The sequence below is a fragment of the Pezoporus flaviventris genome, unplaced genomic scaffold, assembly GCF_033815535.1.
Source record: "Pezoporus flaviventris isolate CSIRO_AGI_PZ_B2104156 unplaced genomic scaffold, CSIRO_AGI_Pfla_v1 ptg000007l, whole genome shotgun sequence".
Lineage (NCBI taxonomy): Eukaryota > Metazoa > Chordata > Aves > Psittaciformes > Psittacidae > Pezoporus > Pezoporus flaviventris.
Window position 1 is genome coordinate 96,211,439 of NW_026892555.1, and position 16,919 is coordinate 96,228,357.

Sequence of the window (16,919 nt, forward strand, 5' to 3'; positions counted from 1 at the left end):
TGACTTCCTCTGTTAATGAAAGCAAAATGTCTGTATTGAATTTCATGAAAGCTTTCCCATTTTATTTTCTTTCCCATGCTGCTGATTGAAAGCAGATATTGTTAAAAGACTTGTTTTAGAAACAGTCAAACTGTGGAAGTGCTGGGAGAACAGCAAAGGGCTTATGGTTGTCTGCATCCTGAGGCCATTATTAAATGTCTGTCCCTATCCATGATCATTGCAACAAAATCATTGGACCTAGTGTCTCTGTTTCTTATTTATAAGCACATCTGGAAAGAATGTGTATAAGATCCTAGAGTGGGTTTCTTTATTTATGTGTTCAAGTTTCATTTAAACCCCAATATATTTTCTTAACTTAAACTGTGTGAGCAGTTTGCTGTCCTCTTGCAGTCCTTTGGCTATGAGGGTGGATCCTGGTATGATCAACTCTTTTTACAGATACACCCCCCCCCCCCCCCGAAAAAAAATGTGCCTTTCACAGCTGTGTGACTCTTCCCCAGTGCCTGGCTTACTTGGCCTGTTGTGACAGTTTGTAAAACTGGGAAAAGAATTTGCATCTCTTGTGGGTGCTGGGGAGAAAAAGTAATATTGTTAATGCTGCCATCAGTAGAAAGTACTGTAATTCTTCAGATTTGGGGATATCTGTTTCTTCTCTCCAGAAATGGAAGTAGGGAGTGGCTCCGTTCTTTAAGCGGGTTTCACTTATGACCCAGAGAACAAGCAGAAACCTGAACCCCTATTTGTATATGCAGCCATTTAAAGATAGACATACACACTTTGATTCGGCTTGCTCTTGTCTGGTAATTGTCTTGGGTCTTGGCCAGTGTATTTTGAAAATCCCTTACTTCAACAGCAAAAGGAGTGTTTCCAGGTCTGAAATTCATGAAAGTAGTTTTACTTCATTTCCATGCCTGTTCTTCCAAGGTATATTTCTTTTATAGTAATTGAAGCATATATGCCATAACTTAACTGAGTAAAACATTAAAGCATGCTTAAGCCTTAGTAGAGTTCAGGCCTTCTTTCTGAAGCATTTAGTATGTGGGTTGTCTTGGCTTTTCCTTCTGAGAAGTCTGCTTAAGATCCTGAGAGTTGAACTTGGAATGTGACCAGCTTGGTTGTACAGTGATCAGAAGTTTGACAGTGCTCTAGAGGTCTTCCTCTGCCCTTTGGGTTAAGGGCATCTAAACATCAGTATAGAGAATGGTATGACAGAGCACTTGATATGCTGTATTATTTACCACCAGCAAGCATCATAAAATGGGTGTTATGGTCCTATTTAAACGTGCAGGGACAGAACTGATATTTAGCAGTGCTGTTTGGCATGTGATAAGGTAAAGAGGTGCTGTTCAGAAGCAACTTCAGAACTCTAGTTCTCTTGTAGGAATCTCTATTGAAATCAGAAGGATGAGATGATGTGTACCTACACATGAATGGAAATTCTTGCATGTCCTAATTTGAATCATACCTGAGCGAGCCCAGGAGTATACCAGCTCCTCCTACTGCATTCGTGGAATGTGAGGTTAACCTCGAATGCAACGTAGAGAATACCTGAAGGTATTTTGGCTTCTAAGCTGGCATCAAAAGACTTTTGTGCCAATTTAATTAGTTTTTGATAGTTCAGGAAAAAATTTGGTCGCTGTAAACTCTTACACACATTTCTGTAACTAATAATGTGAGTTTATTTTTTTTTTTTTTGGCCTTTTAGGTATCTGTAATTTTAGTTTCATACACTGAACACAGGTTGAAGATGAGCAGTTTTGACATGGTCCTTAGCATGAGTTGGTAGCCTAAAAAGGAGCTTAGTGATGAATCAAGGTAAAAGCAAGGCAGACATATTGCCTAAAGGGAGGGGAGAGAAGAAAAGTCAAGTGAAATAATACAAACATGGGGGGTGAGAGGAGAACTAAATAATCAAACAATGAAGTTCCAATAGCGATGGGCCACAGAACCAGCTTGTCTCTCATGCAGTTCCTGTACAAAACCAGGACTGGTGATTTATTATTTGTTTTCTGTGAAATACATACTGTGCTTAAAAGAAGGAGATCCAAAATGCTTACACAGAAAGAAGAGGTATCATTTCCAAGCAGATGATGACTGCTAGTGTGAAGGGAATAGATCTGTACTTTTGCAAGTTGCAATACTGGTAGTATGATGGCTTGTGAAGACTTTTCTTTAAATAAACCTGACCTGAATCTAGTTTTTATTTTCAAAAAGGGAAAAATCCTCAGCATGGGTATCTATCTAACTGCAGTTTTGTTAGTAGGGTTATCAGTCTTCTGGTCATTGAGAAACGGGAGACACACTGGAAGTAAGCAGATGCAGTGACATTTGGAAAGTGGATTTTCTTTTGGAATTCCCAAACGCTTAATAGCCAAATATACAAATGGAAGATTTGAGCATGCAAATCAGTTTACTCCCTGGTGCTGTCTGCTTATTGCAATACAGATTTGAAGCCAAAGAGCAAACATTGCAACCATGTTGTGAAGAGCCTGGATTATTTTATTTGTTTTTATTTAGCTGCTTGGCTTTTTATTTTTCTAAAATATTAGAGAGCTGATGCAGCTCATAGTCACAGAGTTTGAGAAATTTTGCAGTATTTCAGAATTTAGGAATATATGTGGAAATTATAGCCAAGCTATAGTCTCTCATAATGACTGTTCGAGTAATTTAGAGGAAATAAATGATGGTATTTTCAAGACTCAGAATTTCAAGAATGGAAGTTGAACAATGGAATGCTTCAGTTGGATCATTCAACTGAAAAGCAAACTTTGTTTTCTGAGCAGTTTTCAGAAGTAAACGTCACACGTACCTGCTGCACATCAAGGTCTAATTTCTGGTTTGTTTTAGCCATTGTGTGTAAGAAAGAATTAAAGTATCCTTTTGTCTGTCTTTATTTTAAAGTAACTGACAATCCAAGCCGTAAGGATTGGAAATTAAGATACTTTTGTGAAACAACTGAATCGATATATGTTTCTGCCATGACACAAAAAAGTAATAAACAAAGATGAAATCACTATAGATCTTGTCCCCCTGTGCTTGGCACTGGTGAGGTCACACCTTGGATACTGCGTGGGTCCCTCATTACAAGAAAGACATTGAGGTGCTGGAGTGTGTCCAAAGGGCCACAAAGCTAGTGTAGGGTCCAGAGAATAAGTCTTATGAGGGAACTGGGGTTGTTAAGTCTGGAGAAGACTCAGTGGGGACCATACTGCTGTTTACAGCTACTGAAAGGAGGTTATAGTGAGGTGGGGTCAGTCTCCCAACTAACAAGCAATAGGACAAGAGGTAGTGGCTTCAAGCTGCTCTAGGGGAGGTTTAGATTAGATATTAGGAAAAATTTCTTCATTGAAAGGGTTGTCAAGCACTGGAACAGGTGGCTCAGGGAAGTGGTGGAGTCACCATCCCTAGAGGTATTTAAAAGACATGTAGATGTGGTGCTTAGGGACATTGTTTAGTGGTGGGCTTGGTAGCGTTAAGTTTGCAGTTGGACTTGGTGATCTTGATGCCTTTTCCAACCTAAATGATTCTATGAATCTAAAGATTCCATATTTGATTTACATTACTGTGTAGCTCAGTAGCATATTAATGGGGAGTTTTATCTAATTGAATGTAAGCTGTTTCTTGAAAGACAGTGCTTGTTTTGTTAATATATTTAATTTCTTTGCTAAACTAAGGTTAGAAACTGACATTGATAAATGTTTCAGTGACTTTTAAAGGTGTGAAATTAAATAATTTGAATACTTAGTGTCTTTTTCCAAAAACCAGGGCAAAAGTATGTATCTGATGGGACTGGCACTCAAATAATAACCAGAAATTATTCTTTGAACTCTTTCAACATGAAATCATTAATCTGAGTGTGTGAAATCAGCCTGCAATAAGTGTAATGCCTACATCTTTTCCAGAGGTGTCTTGGTGAGACTGGAAGGATGCAGCCATCCTGTTGTTATGAAAGGCTTGTGTGCAGAATGTGGCCAGGACTTGACTCAGTAAGTATTTTCAGCTCTTTTTTTCAGCCTCTCCTAGCTTGTGATTAGAAATCCAAGCTCTTTGTTTTCTAATTTCATAGAATTGTAGAATGTTTGAGTTAGAAGGGACCATAAAGCCCCTCCAGTTCCACCCCCCTGCCATGGGCAGGAGCACATTCCACTAGAGCAGGTTGCTCAAAGCCCCATCCAACTTGGCCTTAAACACTGCCAGGGATGGCACATCCACAGCTTCTCTGGGCAACCTGTGCCAGGGCCTCACCACCCTCACAGGGAAGAGCTTCTTCCTCAGATCTAACCTAAATATCCCCTCTTTTGGTTTAAAGCCGTTCCCTCTTGTCCTTTCCCTACATGCCCTTGTAGAAAGGTCCCTCTCCAGATTTCTTCTAGGCCCCCTTTAGTTACTGGAAAGCTGCTACAAGGCTGCTGTGGTCTTTGCTTCTGTATTCTGAGTCTTAGTAGTTGTGAATCTTGAGGGTAGCTGAAGATGTAGATGCTAGTAGGGAGGAAAAAGGGTATTCAAACTGCCTAACGTAAGTAGGTGCTTAACATACAGAGTGCTCTTATAAGCAAAGTTGAGAGGGAGTTTCCTCTAAAAGTTAAATTTCAGCACAAAGCACTTCTCACATTTGATTAAAAAATCTATTGAGATTGGCTTATAAAATTGTTGATTAAAATTGAGTGGTCTGAATATATTAATTCTTGATCACATTATTAATAGTGTGATCATTTAATAAAGTGTATATCTTTACTGAAAAATTGCTGCTTGTAGGCAAGAATCTGTGTTCGTTTTGGATAAAACCAAGACATGAAGACAGAATAGGCAAGTTCTGTGCCACTGTTACAAATGTGTACCCTTTTTCCCCCCATATATGTCGCTGTAGTCACAGAGGCATTATTTAGAACTATACTTTTTAGTCATTACAGGGATTCATAACTAGAAGTATGGGTGAATAAGATGCCATGTGGATGCTTGAGTTACAATTCATGTTACAAATTTATGACTTAATAACTGCATGCTCTCTTTCTGTAGATGTTGTGGTGTAACTTGCTAACTTAGGTAGAAAATGCGAAGAGCATGCATACAGACTCATTCCCATCACAGTGTATTCTACTTTGCTTTTTATGTGCTCATAACTGAGGTTAAGAGTTGTAAGGCATGTCAGCAGTGACTTAAACCTGGGTATTCTACCTGTAGAGGTATAAATAGTTGTGAAGTAATAGTAGTTTCATCCATGTGATCTTACTTCATTTGTACTGTATCGTAATGAGAGCCAGCTTGTCTGCAGTGCTTCCAATGTAAGGCTTCAAAGCTGGTTTAGATTTTTTTTTTCTTTTTTTTTTTCAAATGTTCTCACATGAAACTAAAGGAATTTAAGCCTTAGGCCAAAAAGAAAGCAAATTCAAAAGATGGTTGTATAAACTCTGTCTTATTGCTAATACAGTCGGTAAAGAGAATTCTGCTTACACATATCAAATTACTAATTCAACAGCTTCTTTCCAGAGTGGGCTGTATAATAGACTGGATTTTAGAAATGAATGTTGTATGCTTATTTGAAGGAAATACTTTGGTTTCATTTTAATTCATAGTCATTATTAAGAACTATTTTGTGAACATTATCCGATAAACCAGCACAAGTGGACTAAATGTTGTGCAATATGTAACCCTGTTAGTGGTTTGGATATGACTTTTCATAAAAAGTTGACTGTTAAGACTGTTAAGTAGTATTTGGTAAAATAAGAAACCTAACTGAAAGTTAGGATAATAGCAAATAGGTTTTTGCCTGCCCTGAATGAATGCTTGTTTTGAGGTTTGAATACTATCACATGTAAATACTGCTATGCTGCTCTTTCATTAAAAATCTAGGTAAATTCAGGATATGCAGTGAAATCTGTTTTCTCAATTAATATTTGTCTACCTCAGCTATCTTCATTTTATACAAAGTAGCTTATACCTATGGAGGAATGTGTTAGGTCTGCTGAGCCTATGTCAGATGGCAGTTCAAAAGCATATGTATTAATTGCCTTCCTTGCCTGAAGTGAGTAAAGCCATTTCACTGCCAGCTTGTTGGGTGTTGTTTAGTGGTACATCCTTTCTGTTAACTAATTCTTATGCTTATTCAACAAATGGTCTGGAAACAGTTCATCTCTTTTAAAGGCTCATTTAAAATACCATTCATTGTTGCATATAAGAGATGTTCTGAACTCTGAAGTAAAGGATGTAACATGGTAGAATGTGCATGTAATCTTAGGACCAAAGGAAGTACCTGTCTTTTGTTTCTTGTGCTTCCAAGCCCTAAGGTACAGCAGAAGCATATCTGACTGTGATTGTGTCTGCTTCAACACAGCTAAGTAATATTTTTTTCCTCAGGTGCTTGCTTGTCATGAAGTGAAAACTGGGTGAAATTTAATTCTGGTTGTAGATCTGATATCAAATTTTGCCTTTTGTAGGACAGGTACTTGTGAGAATTAAGAGATGTGCATGTGACACACAGGACAAAACTTGTGTGATAGTATTTTTAATGTTGGTTAACCATAAATGTCTTTAAAATTAGGTACCACAGTTCCCAAGAAATTGATCTTTGTAAGCTGTAAACTAGTGATACTGATGATAGCAGTGGTGTTACTCGATAAGTTTTCAAGGAATTTCATACTTCTGTGTGTACACACACACTTTATCATAAATATATATACACACAAAAAAATGAGAATATATATACTGTATGTAATAATATTTCTCATTAAAATTAGAAATTACTATTCAGTCTATATATTAATATTAATGATATTTATCTGTATATACATGCATCTGTATGTGATTATATGAATACTAAGACTGTGTGTGGATAAAATTCACATAAAGTACAGGCACACACATGTAGTACTTCACTCTGTGCTAAAGGAAAAAGCATGTATGGGTATTTTTTGGATGTTTTTCTTGAGGCAGCATTCACGTGTAAGTAGCATAAAGAGTAATTTTGCCTGTCCTTTGCTTACATTTATTTTATAGTCTGACTTGGAGAAAAGTGGATAATTGCATGCTGAGAGATTGCAGAAAAAGAAAAAACATTTAAATTTGAGTGGTTGTTATACTTTGTAACTATTTTCTAATGCTAATCAGTACGTAGATGTCTGTTTCATCCTAGTGTCATTTTTAATGAAATAATTATATGGAAGCATAACTAATCATGATGATTTTTGAAAGGTTTTTATGGTGAACTGCTTTGATCTCTATCCATTTATCCATTTGGTTTAGTGACTTACATTAGCAAGAATTTGAAAGAAGAGTATATTAGTCAAAGTAGTTTTTTGGTGGAGACTAGTTTGATACTCCAGATTTTAGTGTTCATTTTTCACTAAGCTATTACTCTCTCTTTTGGTGCTTCTTTTCCCTGCATGATTAGGATACAAAACAAGAATGGAAAACAGAATGTGCCATTATCAACAGCAACTGTGTCTATGGTTCACAGTGTTCCAGAGCTGAAAGTTAGCTCTGAGGTAAGTATCATCATGCTTTCTTGATTCATACCTTTCACTATAGCTCTCCAGTTGAGAAGCTTCATTATCGGAATGTCTTCAATGTTCTGTATACTTCATACAGAAAGTTTGGCTTCCTTCTGAAGAGGAATTTGGTGTTAAGCATCAGTAGCTCAGGGGTTTTGTGTGTTTACCGTAATTCAGATCGGTTATTATCAGGTTTATAGTGTTCTTTTAGAGCTTTGCACTGAAAAGATGACACTTTTGTGACAGCAGCCTGAGAATTACTACTTTGATGTTTTTGTCTCTAAGAATGAGCAGTTTGTGGCAAGTTTTGTTTCCACTAGCTGAAAGGTGTTGGGAGCTGGCAGTGTGTTTAAAACAGCTTTACCCTTCACCTTGAAATTGGTCCCACTAGATACAGAAAAGCTAGTTTGTTACCAATGTACCTGCATGTTAAATATTTTTTTTAACTGTTCAATTCAGCTGAGTCATCAAAATATGCTTGTTCAACCCTCAGTTTCTTTAGAGGCAAAGACATGTTTATTTTGAAGATAAACATTCTATTTATCTTCTTTACCAGCTTGATTATTTTTTTTTCTAAACTCTTTGAAGAGCACCAATAAGAAGAAATGCGAAGATAGAAGCATTAGAAGTGTCCCCATCCAGAGGAGTGTTTCAAAGGGCAGTTTGCATTTGACCCCTGCTTCTTCATAACACTCCACTTAACTTTATCCACAGACAGCTAAACTTAAAAGCAGCTTACTATCAGACGTGGTTAAGGCAAACAGAGCTTCATGTGGTACTTCTAAGGTTTGGAAACATGCAGAAGCGGAGTAAACTTCAACTCAGATTTAACAGAGTATAAAGTCTTTGACAGCAGTGCCCACACGGAACTATGTAATCTAATTATGTATGTCTGAAAGTATTTATTCTTTAATCTTGAATTGTCATTTATTTTAATTTTTGTCATTAGCAGTTTAGTTTTATACTTAGCCTAGCGTTGTCAGCTGTAGTGTACCCAGTTGATACAAAATTGCAAGTTTTCAGACCAGCTGATAAACTTGTCCTTTGTGTACCCCAAAGCTATTACTGTTTCCTCTCAAGGCTCCTGGCCTTGAAGTAATTCAGTGGTTATTTATTAACCTTGAAAGTCCTTGAGTTTATCAATTTTAAGAGTTACTAGTGTCACAAAGATCTGACAGTAGACTATGGGAATTTATTTTTTTTTTTTCTGTGGAATAAATGCTGGCAAGGCTGCCATCACTACAGTTATGTTGAAGCATTGTTTCTAATGCAGTTAGTTTGTATGAGACCTTCTTAATTTTACAGTGCACAAAAGGCAATAAATCTAATTTATTTCTTCTAAGCTTAGTTATGAATGTTTTGTTACAGCAAGCTGAGCAGCTAGGAAGAGAAGATCAACAGCGACTACATCGAAATCGAAAACTGGTGCTCATGGTAGATTTGGATCAGACATTGATCCATACTACAGAGCAGCACTGCCAGCAAATGTCTAATAAGGTAAGTATTTGGTGTTAACTTTCAAACCAAAGTAACAACAGGAATATTTCTAACAGTATTTAAATGATGGTTTCATGATTAGGTAAAATTGTAGTTGAAGACTAACAGAAAATGAGAAATAAGTCCTCTGAAATGTATTCCTTTTTTCTGTGCATTTAAACTGACGGTATGTTTTCTTCCAAACTTTGAGAAGTTTCAGGTAGCTATTTTTAATGTCTGCTTTCCCTCCTCTGCAGTTCACAAGCTGAGTACTCAGTAATGAGACCTTTTTTTTTTCCCCTCCATGTCTGAGGTGGATATAGTGAATTACTGTTTGAAGTCCCTCTTTGGATAAGCCTGTGTGTTACTACATCTGTCATTCCTTGACTATGTCTAGAGATTTTTTTCTTTAATTTTGTTTTTCTGGGGTGAGAGACGAATTCAGGTGTTGCTATTTATATTTAATTCTTCCTGAAACATTCGTCATTGCACTGATGGGGACTATTGGCTTGTAACATTTCCAGCTTGGAAACTTAAAAAAAACTAAAATAATTTTAAAAAAGCATGTTAGAATGTATCTACAGTGTCTTGTAAAGGAGGATGCAAATTCAAACTTGTCATGCAAACTACAGCTGCATGATTGCTCTTTTTTTAACTCTTGGCATTTGCGCATGTCCAGTAAGTTCAACATGCATTAACTCCTGCTAGGAAAAAGCAAGCTGTAAATGTACTTTGTAATTGAGAGGAAAAGGGAGAGTGAATGTTCAGCTTAAAGATCGAAAGAACTTGTCTATTTGAAAGGCTTTGCCTTCATCTATATAAATAAATGGTTTAAACAAAAACATTTTTAAAAGATTGTGAGATTTTTATCTGGGATCTTTATCAGCAAAATTCCTTCCTGGTTTGCTATCTGATGGTGTATTTCCGTAGACATAATGCTTTTTCATCCAACAAAGTCTTTCTCTGAGCCCAGTATGTACTAAAACTAATCTGAGTGAAGTTCACTGAATGATATTGATTGGATTGGGATCCTGAACTTTCTGAGAAATTTCTCAGGTTGCTTTGTTCAGATTGGTTTGCCATAAGATTTGAATGGAAGCTACCTTGATCATAAACTTTTTCAAATGCAGGAAGGTACACTGGAAACTTTTGTGTTGGACTGGCTGGTACAGAGCAAAAACATGCTTTGGATTTTATTCATCCACATAGTCTTTGTGGCTAAAACTTGCTTTAGCCTAGTCAGACCAAATAAAAGTAGTGAAAGTGATGGAAGAGGGAATAGCACTTCTGGAATGCTGACGTTTTTGTTTGTTATCGTGATAATATGAAACATGCTTTTTCTTCTAGGGAATATTTCATTTCCAGTTAGGTCGAGGTGAGCCTATGTTGCATACTCGTTTGCGTCCTCATTGTAAGGAATTCCTGGAAAAAATTGCCAAGCTGTATGAATTACATGTTTTTACTTTTGGCAGCAGACTGTATGCACATACAATTGCAGGTGAGTAGCATGTTACACTTAACAATATTTACGCTATCAGGCTTTATATTTATATAGCTAGTTTTCTTTCTGTGGTTGTTTTCAGGTATTTGTTCTTTGTTTTGTGCAAAAAACACTTCCTAGATATTTCAGTAAACAGGTTTCTGGGTTCACTTACAAGGCAGTGGCTGTATGGCCTGTAATTTTAGAAATAATCCTTTTCTTCCTTTCAGACATGCTTTTTTTGCTTCCCTGATGGTTAGAGAATTAGACTGTGGCATGACAACTAGTGCCTTCCTATTTAATTAAGAAATCACGTTGATGGACTCTAAAAATGATCTGCAAATCACTTGTCTTAAGATCTAAAGTAATTCCATAAAAATCAACAACATGAAATTCTCTCTTCCTGTGGGGATCATACCCGCACGTACATTCACCCACATACACCCTGCTGTTCCCATTCACCAAAGGAAGTTTGGCTGCTAAAAATCTATTTACAGAAGTTCTGTTTGTGTTCTGGAGCTGAGATGTGCTTATTTGAGGAAAAACACAGATCTAGCAATATTTTCACATATTTTTCCTCAAGAACGTAGAATTGTTTTCTCCTAGTAACTGAAAACTTACATTTAAATTATAGCATTAGTAGTCTGTGGTGTGGGTCACTGAGTGAAATGCTTACCTCCTTCCAGCAACTGTAAAAGAAACCTACCCTCTTGTGAAAACATGAGTCAAATTCATGTTAGGAGGGTTACCCTGGGTTTAAACTGTAAAATTTGCTTTCAGTGCCTTGACAGAATAGCATTTTTTGTGTAGACTTTCCTGTATGAAGTCTGTCAGACTAAGACAGTATAACTCACATTGTTTTAGCTTGTGACTTTGTATGTCAGACTGTCCTGGCTGCTATTCTGTGTCTCCTAGCTTTTTTGTCTTTCATACCTGCTTTTTTTGTCAGGTTGCCCCAAGTGTGTTGAGCAATGCTATCCCAGTGATCCCACTTCTTGGCAAGAAAGGAACATTCCAGAGTAGTTAGCTAACTATCCTAGTTAGCACTAGAGCAGTTTAGAAAAGAATTGTGTAAGTAGAGAATTCTTCATGCTTGTTAAACAAGCCACAGAAGATGCTTATAATTACAGAAATCTCAAATCAGGAAGTGATACCTGCTTGTGGTCTCCAGCTGATTTTCCTTGAAAGTTCAGGAAGGCATATCCTGTCCTGCCCATCCAAGTGAACATTTCTACATTACTTACTATTTTTTGACCAAGAAGAAGAATCTTCTTAAAGCTTTGTCAGTCTCACTGTTGGATTATATGTTGTATACAGCTAATGCGTTAACACTTTTGTACCTTGCTTCCTCCTTGGTGTGGTTATTTCTTGTGTAGCAAAAGGGGAATGTTTTTTTTATATGCTAGGTCTAAGTAACTGGTAAAGGAAAGTAGGTGGGCAAGATTCCTTACTTGGATCTGTGTGCCAAAAATCTGCATGTGGCTTAAGGTTAGAAGGTGTATACCCAGTGATGTAAGGAAGACATATAGCAAATAAGCTTCAGAGCCAGGGAGAAGAGTGAGTCACAGATGTAGTTAACTCATGATATGTATGTGCTTCCCGACTGATTGGTCATCTCTCAATGTATGACTTGGTCATGTGCTTACTTTGAGCTAAAATTTTTATTACCCTGTAGTCCCTGTGCTGGCACAGGCTGGTACTTATAATGTGATAAGCCTATTTGTCAGCATCATACTTGCGCTGTTCCATCTGTTCCACAGAGGAAATAGCCGCCAAATGAGCAAACTAGGGTATTACTGCTTCCTGACATCCCCAGACTTTCAGATTTTTGCCTGAAACTGTCTGACTTCATTAAAAGTGTTCAAACTCCAAGTGGATAGTTTCAGCTGAAATATGTTGCTATGGAGAAATGGTCGATACAGCCTTTGGTCCATGTACTTGCCTGTGTAACCTAGATGCACGGAGAAATGTATAGCTAATACATACAGAGAACACTTGATGGCAGTATTGGTTAAATTATCTCTCACAGCTGTCAGTTTGATATTTTACTGTTATCCCTCTGTTATGTAAAGGAAGGACTTGTAATGAATCTTTTCTCATAAGGAAAAAGGGTTTTGTTGTTAGGTCCTCTATATGCATCCTAGATTTCTTTGTGAAATCAGGTTCTCCATATAGGACCTATAGGACTCTGTAGTTCTCCATTTCTTAGTGAAATCTAGACACTGAGCTGCTACTTGCATGTTCTGGAAGGCTTTTTCCTCATTTGCGAATAGATGACAGAGGTCCTTTTCTCTCATCCCAGCAGACTCAGCTGCTAAGTGGCATTACCTGCTATTTGTAAACACCATTTATATCTGCCTGAAGCAGTTTATCCTAAACCCTTTCTTAATTTGACATATTTGCAAAGTGGTATCTTGTAGTACGGTTATGAAGATGAATTTTACATTTTTATCTAGAGCCTCGTGTAGTATTTATCTTATAAATAATTACTTTGACCAATTGATATTTTTTTTTTCCCTACTCTGCATCAGAGAAGTCCAGTGTATTTAATACTGAATTTGGCTTAAATGGTGTTGTAAAAGTCAATGCAGCTGTGAATTTTGAGTTCAAAGGCCACTAGGCAAGGATAATGCAGTATGAAATCACTCCTAAGATTCCTAGTGGATTTTAGGAAGTAGAACTGATTTGAGGACATTCATACATATGGTTTATTACAGCAAGTGTATCAAGAAATAACTGACGAGAGTGTGTGTGTGTGTAATCACCAGTGTCTGAAGGTCTCTAATGCAACTGAAAGATTGACTGAACAGCTCTTTCCAGGTTCTAAAGTAGGACCTGAAGTAGAATTGGAGATGACTTTCAGTTTTAAATTTATTTTTAAAAGGACTTCTTCAAATTCATGTTGGATCCTACTGTTACATCACCCCACTGGGAATTGCTGTTTAACTCTGTAAGATCTGAGACTTCCCCAGTATAATTTATTTACTTTTGAACATTGCATCTTGTGATGTTGTTGGTCTTTTTTACTTAACCTTAGAAGTCTTACAAAGGTTTGCTTTTGTAACAGCCTACATAAGGTCAGGTAACACAGTTAGGTACGCTTGTATGTGCAAAGACCCAGTCTGAGATACTGGAAAACAAACTGGAGAGGAATAGTCTCTGGTAGGTGAGTCAACTGAATAGTCCCTCATAATATGGCTGTCAAAGGATAATGATAGTGACTTCAGTTTGTTCAAAAAACTGCTTAGAGGTGTACTTAGCACATTGTCTAATTCATGGAACTAAATGGAGACTCAGTTTTGATTTGAAACCACAAGTCTGTCTTCAATCATTTTGACTTCTTATAAAGGTTTTTTTTTAAACATGCTTACAAAATGAGAAATTCATCAACGTTTATCCTTTTGCTGGTATGTTACCTGCAAACTGATACTTCTCCATTAAAAAAAAATCTGTTAAGAAAATTTATTACTAACAATCAACAAACAGTGAAAAGTGACTGATCAGATTTCAAGGCATGGTGGTGGAAATGGGTAGAAATAAATAAATGAAACAAGAGTACATGTTGGGAACACTTTCACTGTTGCTGTATACTTAATGAGCATATTAAAAAACACAGATGTTCTTATCCCTCCAAAGTCATAGAAAATGACAACAAAATGCCCCCACAAAAAAACAGCATCATCAAAACAGGTGCCTTTTTTGGTGTATCTGTATGGAATTTTATTAAAGAAAAAGCCACCAGTGCTTTGGAAGGTATCATCGATTTGAAACCTGTGGCTTCATTATTAAAGGTTAATATCCGAACAGTGTGCTATGGTAAATTCTAAGTGTTTTAATATGTAGGTTGTGAAAATATTTTTATTTTGAAGGTAGTAGATTTTTTCATTATGTTTCCCAGTTCTTGTTACTGAAAGCAGCATAATAATGATTTTAATTTTTTAATAAAAGTTTAATCTTAGGCCTTACTTAGTTTTATCTTGGAGGTTATATCTGCATCTACTTATTTTTAATGTAAAGTTTTTATTTCTTCAGGTGTATGTTCTATTTGCAGTCATAAACAAATTAAAACTTAATGTTTTAAGTAACAGTATGTTATGTAGCCACTAGTTGTCTTGCTTGCTCTTGTATAGAGCAAAATCATAGAATAGTTTGGGCTGTAAGGGACCTTCAGAGGCCATCTAGGCCAATCCCCCTGCAATGAGCAGGGACATCTTCAACTAGATCAGATCCTCTGTTTCCAATGATATTCCAGTTATGTCTTCTGGTGTCACTGAATCGCTAAATAGGTTAGTGAATAGCCAATATAGCCTCTTCAAAATTTAAAGATGATATTAACATACTATTGAAGAAAATAAATTATGTATACTAAATGCAATGTTATCTGTCATTACCCTGCCATGTGAATACATCAGGGTTATGTCTGTTGTATTGATTCAGTTGGCCAGGCAACATCCAAGAGAAATCAAAGAGTTTAAGACATGGTCTTTAAATGACCAGTGCTGTTTTCCATATTGTTATTCAAGTAGCTTAGCTTTGAAAGACCCTTCTCTCTTAAGATGAGCTTTTATCTGTGTGGGTACATCTGTTGTGAGCTGTATCATAAGTGCAATTTTAGTGAATTATCAAGGAGGAAAAAAGTGTTTAAATTAGATCTTTACCAAGAATTATTGAAAAGTTCCAGAACATTATCTCGTCTCTAATACTTGGCAGTCAGGGTTTCTGTGCTTGGGCTTTCTTAGTTCAGCTTCACTTTCTTGCAGTTTTAGCTAGACAAGACTGCAAATGAAAGCCTCATTGTGGTTTTACCATCTAATAGTGCACATCTGTCCAATTTGATGTAGAGTGTTCCTGTGTATTCAGATAATAGAATACAGAAGAAGAGAATTTGGTTGGGGAGAGCAGCAACTTATATGACAGCTTATGTAGTTTGTCAAAATATCTGTATGTATGGCAATAAATCTTTGTAGCTAATTCTCTCAATTCATTATGCCTAGGTACTGCAAGGGTCTCACTACAGGGGATGATTCTACGAGTTTGCAGCAATTCTTAAGCATAGCCGGGTGAGTTAAGGTTGAACCTCTGTCCTTAACTCGAAATTTTCTTGCTTTTATGGGTTTTAAGTTACTCCAATTACACATTAACTACATAGAGGATCAACTTTTCAGTTGCTGATTTTTATTCGACTTTTTTATACTCTCTTTTTGAAGACCCAGCTTAAACATACTCATGAGAGCTGGACTTCTAAAAGGAGTTGACCATGTGTTCTGTGCAAATCTCAAAGCTCCTCCTTGAAAGAAAATTGAAGTTGGTCCTTAAAATCTATAGTCACTTTGAACTTTGGTTCTGGCTGTTAAGATGGCCACCATTTAAGGTAAAATAAAAAACCTTTAAAAAGTTGCCCCAGATAAGTATTGACTGCCCTGTATTACTCAGAAAATGAGAAGTTAATGCTAAATTTAACACAAATTCAGTAAACTGAGAAATTCAGGTTAGCATGTAAGATGTCAGTTTCTTTCTGAGCCATTATGTGACTGTGATCTGCTCATGAGGTTGAACTTCATTATTGGATGCTAGGTTCAGAAGCATGTGCATGTGTGTTTGTACACCCAAGTCACCATTTTCCTAAATAATGGCATTTTATTTTAAGATCAGATAGCACAGCTTCTTTTGGTTTGTTTTTGATTTCTTTTTTCCTGAGCGTAGTCAGAACAGTGACTGCAACTAGGTCTAAATATTTCGAGGAATCCCAGGATATATTCATTATGTGTAAATATATTTAAGTAGTTTTTAGAGGTACAACTTAAAACCTACAAATGCAAGAGCTCCGGCTGAAACTGTCCCTTAACTTGCCCATTGTGCTTAAGTATTGCAGCACATTGCCGACTCTTGTGAGACTTCTCCGCAGTCCCTAGGCATAATGAGCTAAGGCGAGCATTTAGCTTTAACGAATCACCTGTAGAGAGATAAATGTAAGTTGCAAGAGTCATGTGTATCTATCATCTGCTGTATCTCTTCCAGCCTGATTTATGTGGCTGTCACAAATTTAGTTCTTTTCATTTCAATTTTGGTGCTATGTTGAAGGAAAATGAGATGGGACTTGTAAAATTAATGCCATTGCATTAGTTACAAATACTTGATCCACTGTGCTTACCTTTTCCCCCATATAATACCTCATACCTTAAAACTGTCTGTTAGTTAAACTGCTGGTGCATAGATTAAAAATAACTGAATTATATAGAATGTAAGCAAGGAACAAACATCTTGAACATTAACTTCTTAATTTCTTCTTTCAAAAGGATTTTTGGACCCCGAAAAGAAGCTGTTTTCCCATCGAATATTATCAAGGGATGAATGTATTGATCCGTTTTCAAAAACTGGGAATCTTAGGTATGTATATGGGTCTTACACATTAAACAAAATAAGACAACAGAATATGCTAAATATAATAAAAATTACTCCCTCTGCACTTAACATGT

The 16,919-nt window shown here is 36.6% G+C and overlaps 1 protein-coding gene across 2 annotated transcripts in view; it reads left to right on the forward strand.

Annotated features, from left to right (window-relative positions):
• The window catches only part of CTDP1 (CTD phosphatase subunit 1), a 104,126-nt gene that overhangs the window by 11,441 nt on the left and 75,766 nt on the right, over positions 1-16,919 (forward strand). Inside the window, exons 1-6 of one of the 2 annotated variants that reach the window (XM_061449623.1) lie at positions 1,683-1,815; positions 3,903-3,986; positions 7,388-7,481; positions 8,856-8,984; positions 10,311-10,461; positions 16,740-16,830. In XM_061449623.1, coding sequence (XP_061305607.1) covers positions 3,946-3,986; positions 7,388-7,481; positions 8,856-8,984; positions 10,311-10,461; positions 16,740-16,830 — 506 coding nt within the window. In that variant the 5' untranslated portion in view covers positions 1,683-1,815; positions 3,903-3,945. Of the gene's footprint in view, positions 1-1,682; positions 1,816-3,902; positions 3,987-7,387; positions 7,482-8,855; positions 8,985-10,310; positions 10,462-16,739; positions 16,831-16,919 lie in introns of those variants that run through there. The other variant, XM_061449622.1, reaches the window with a different exon arrangement.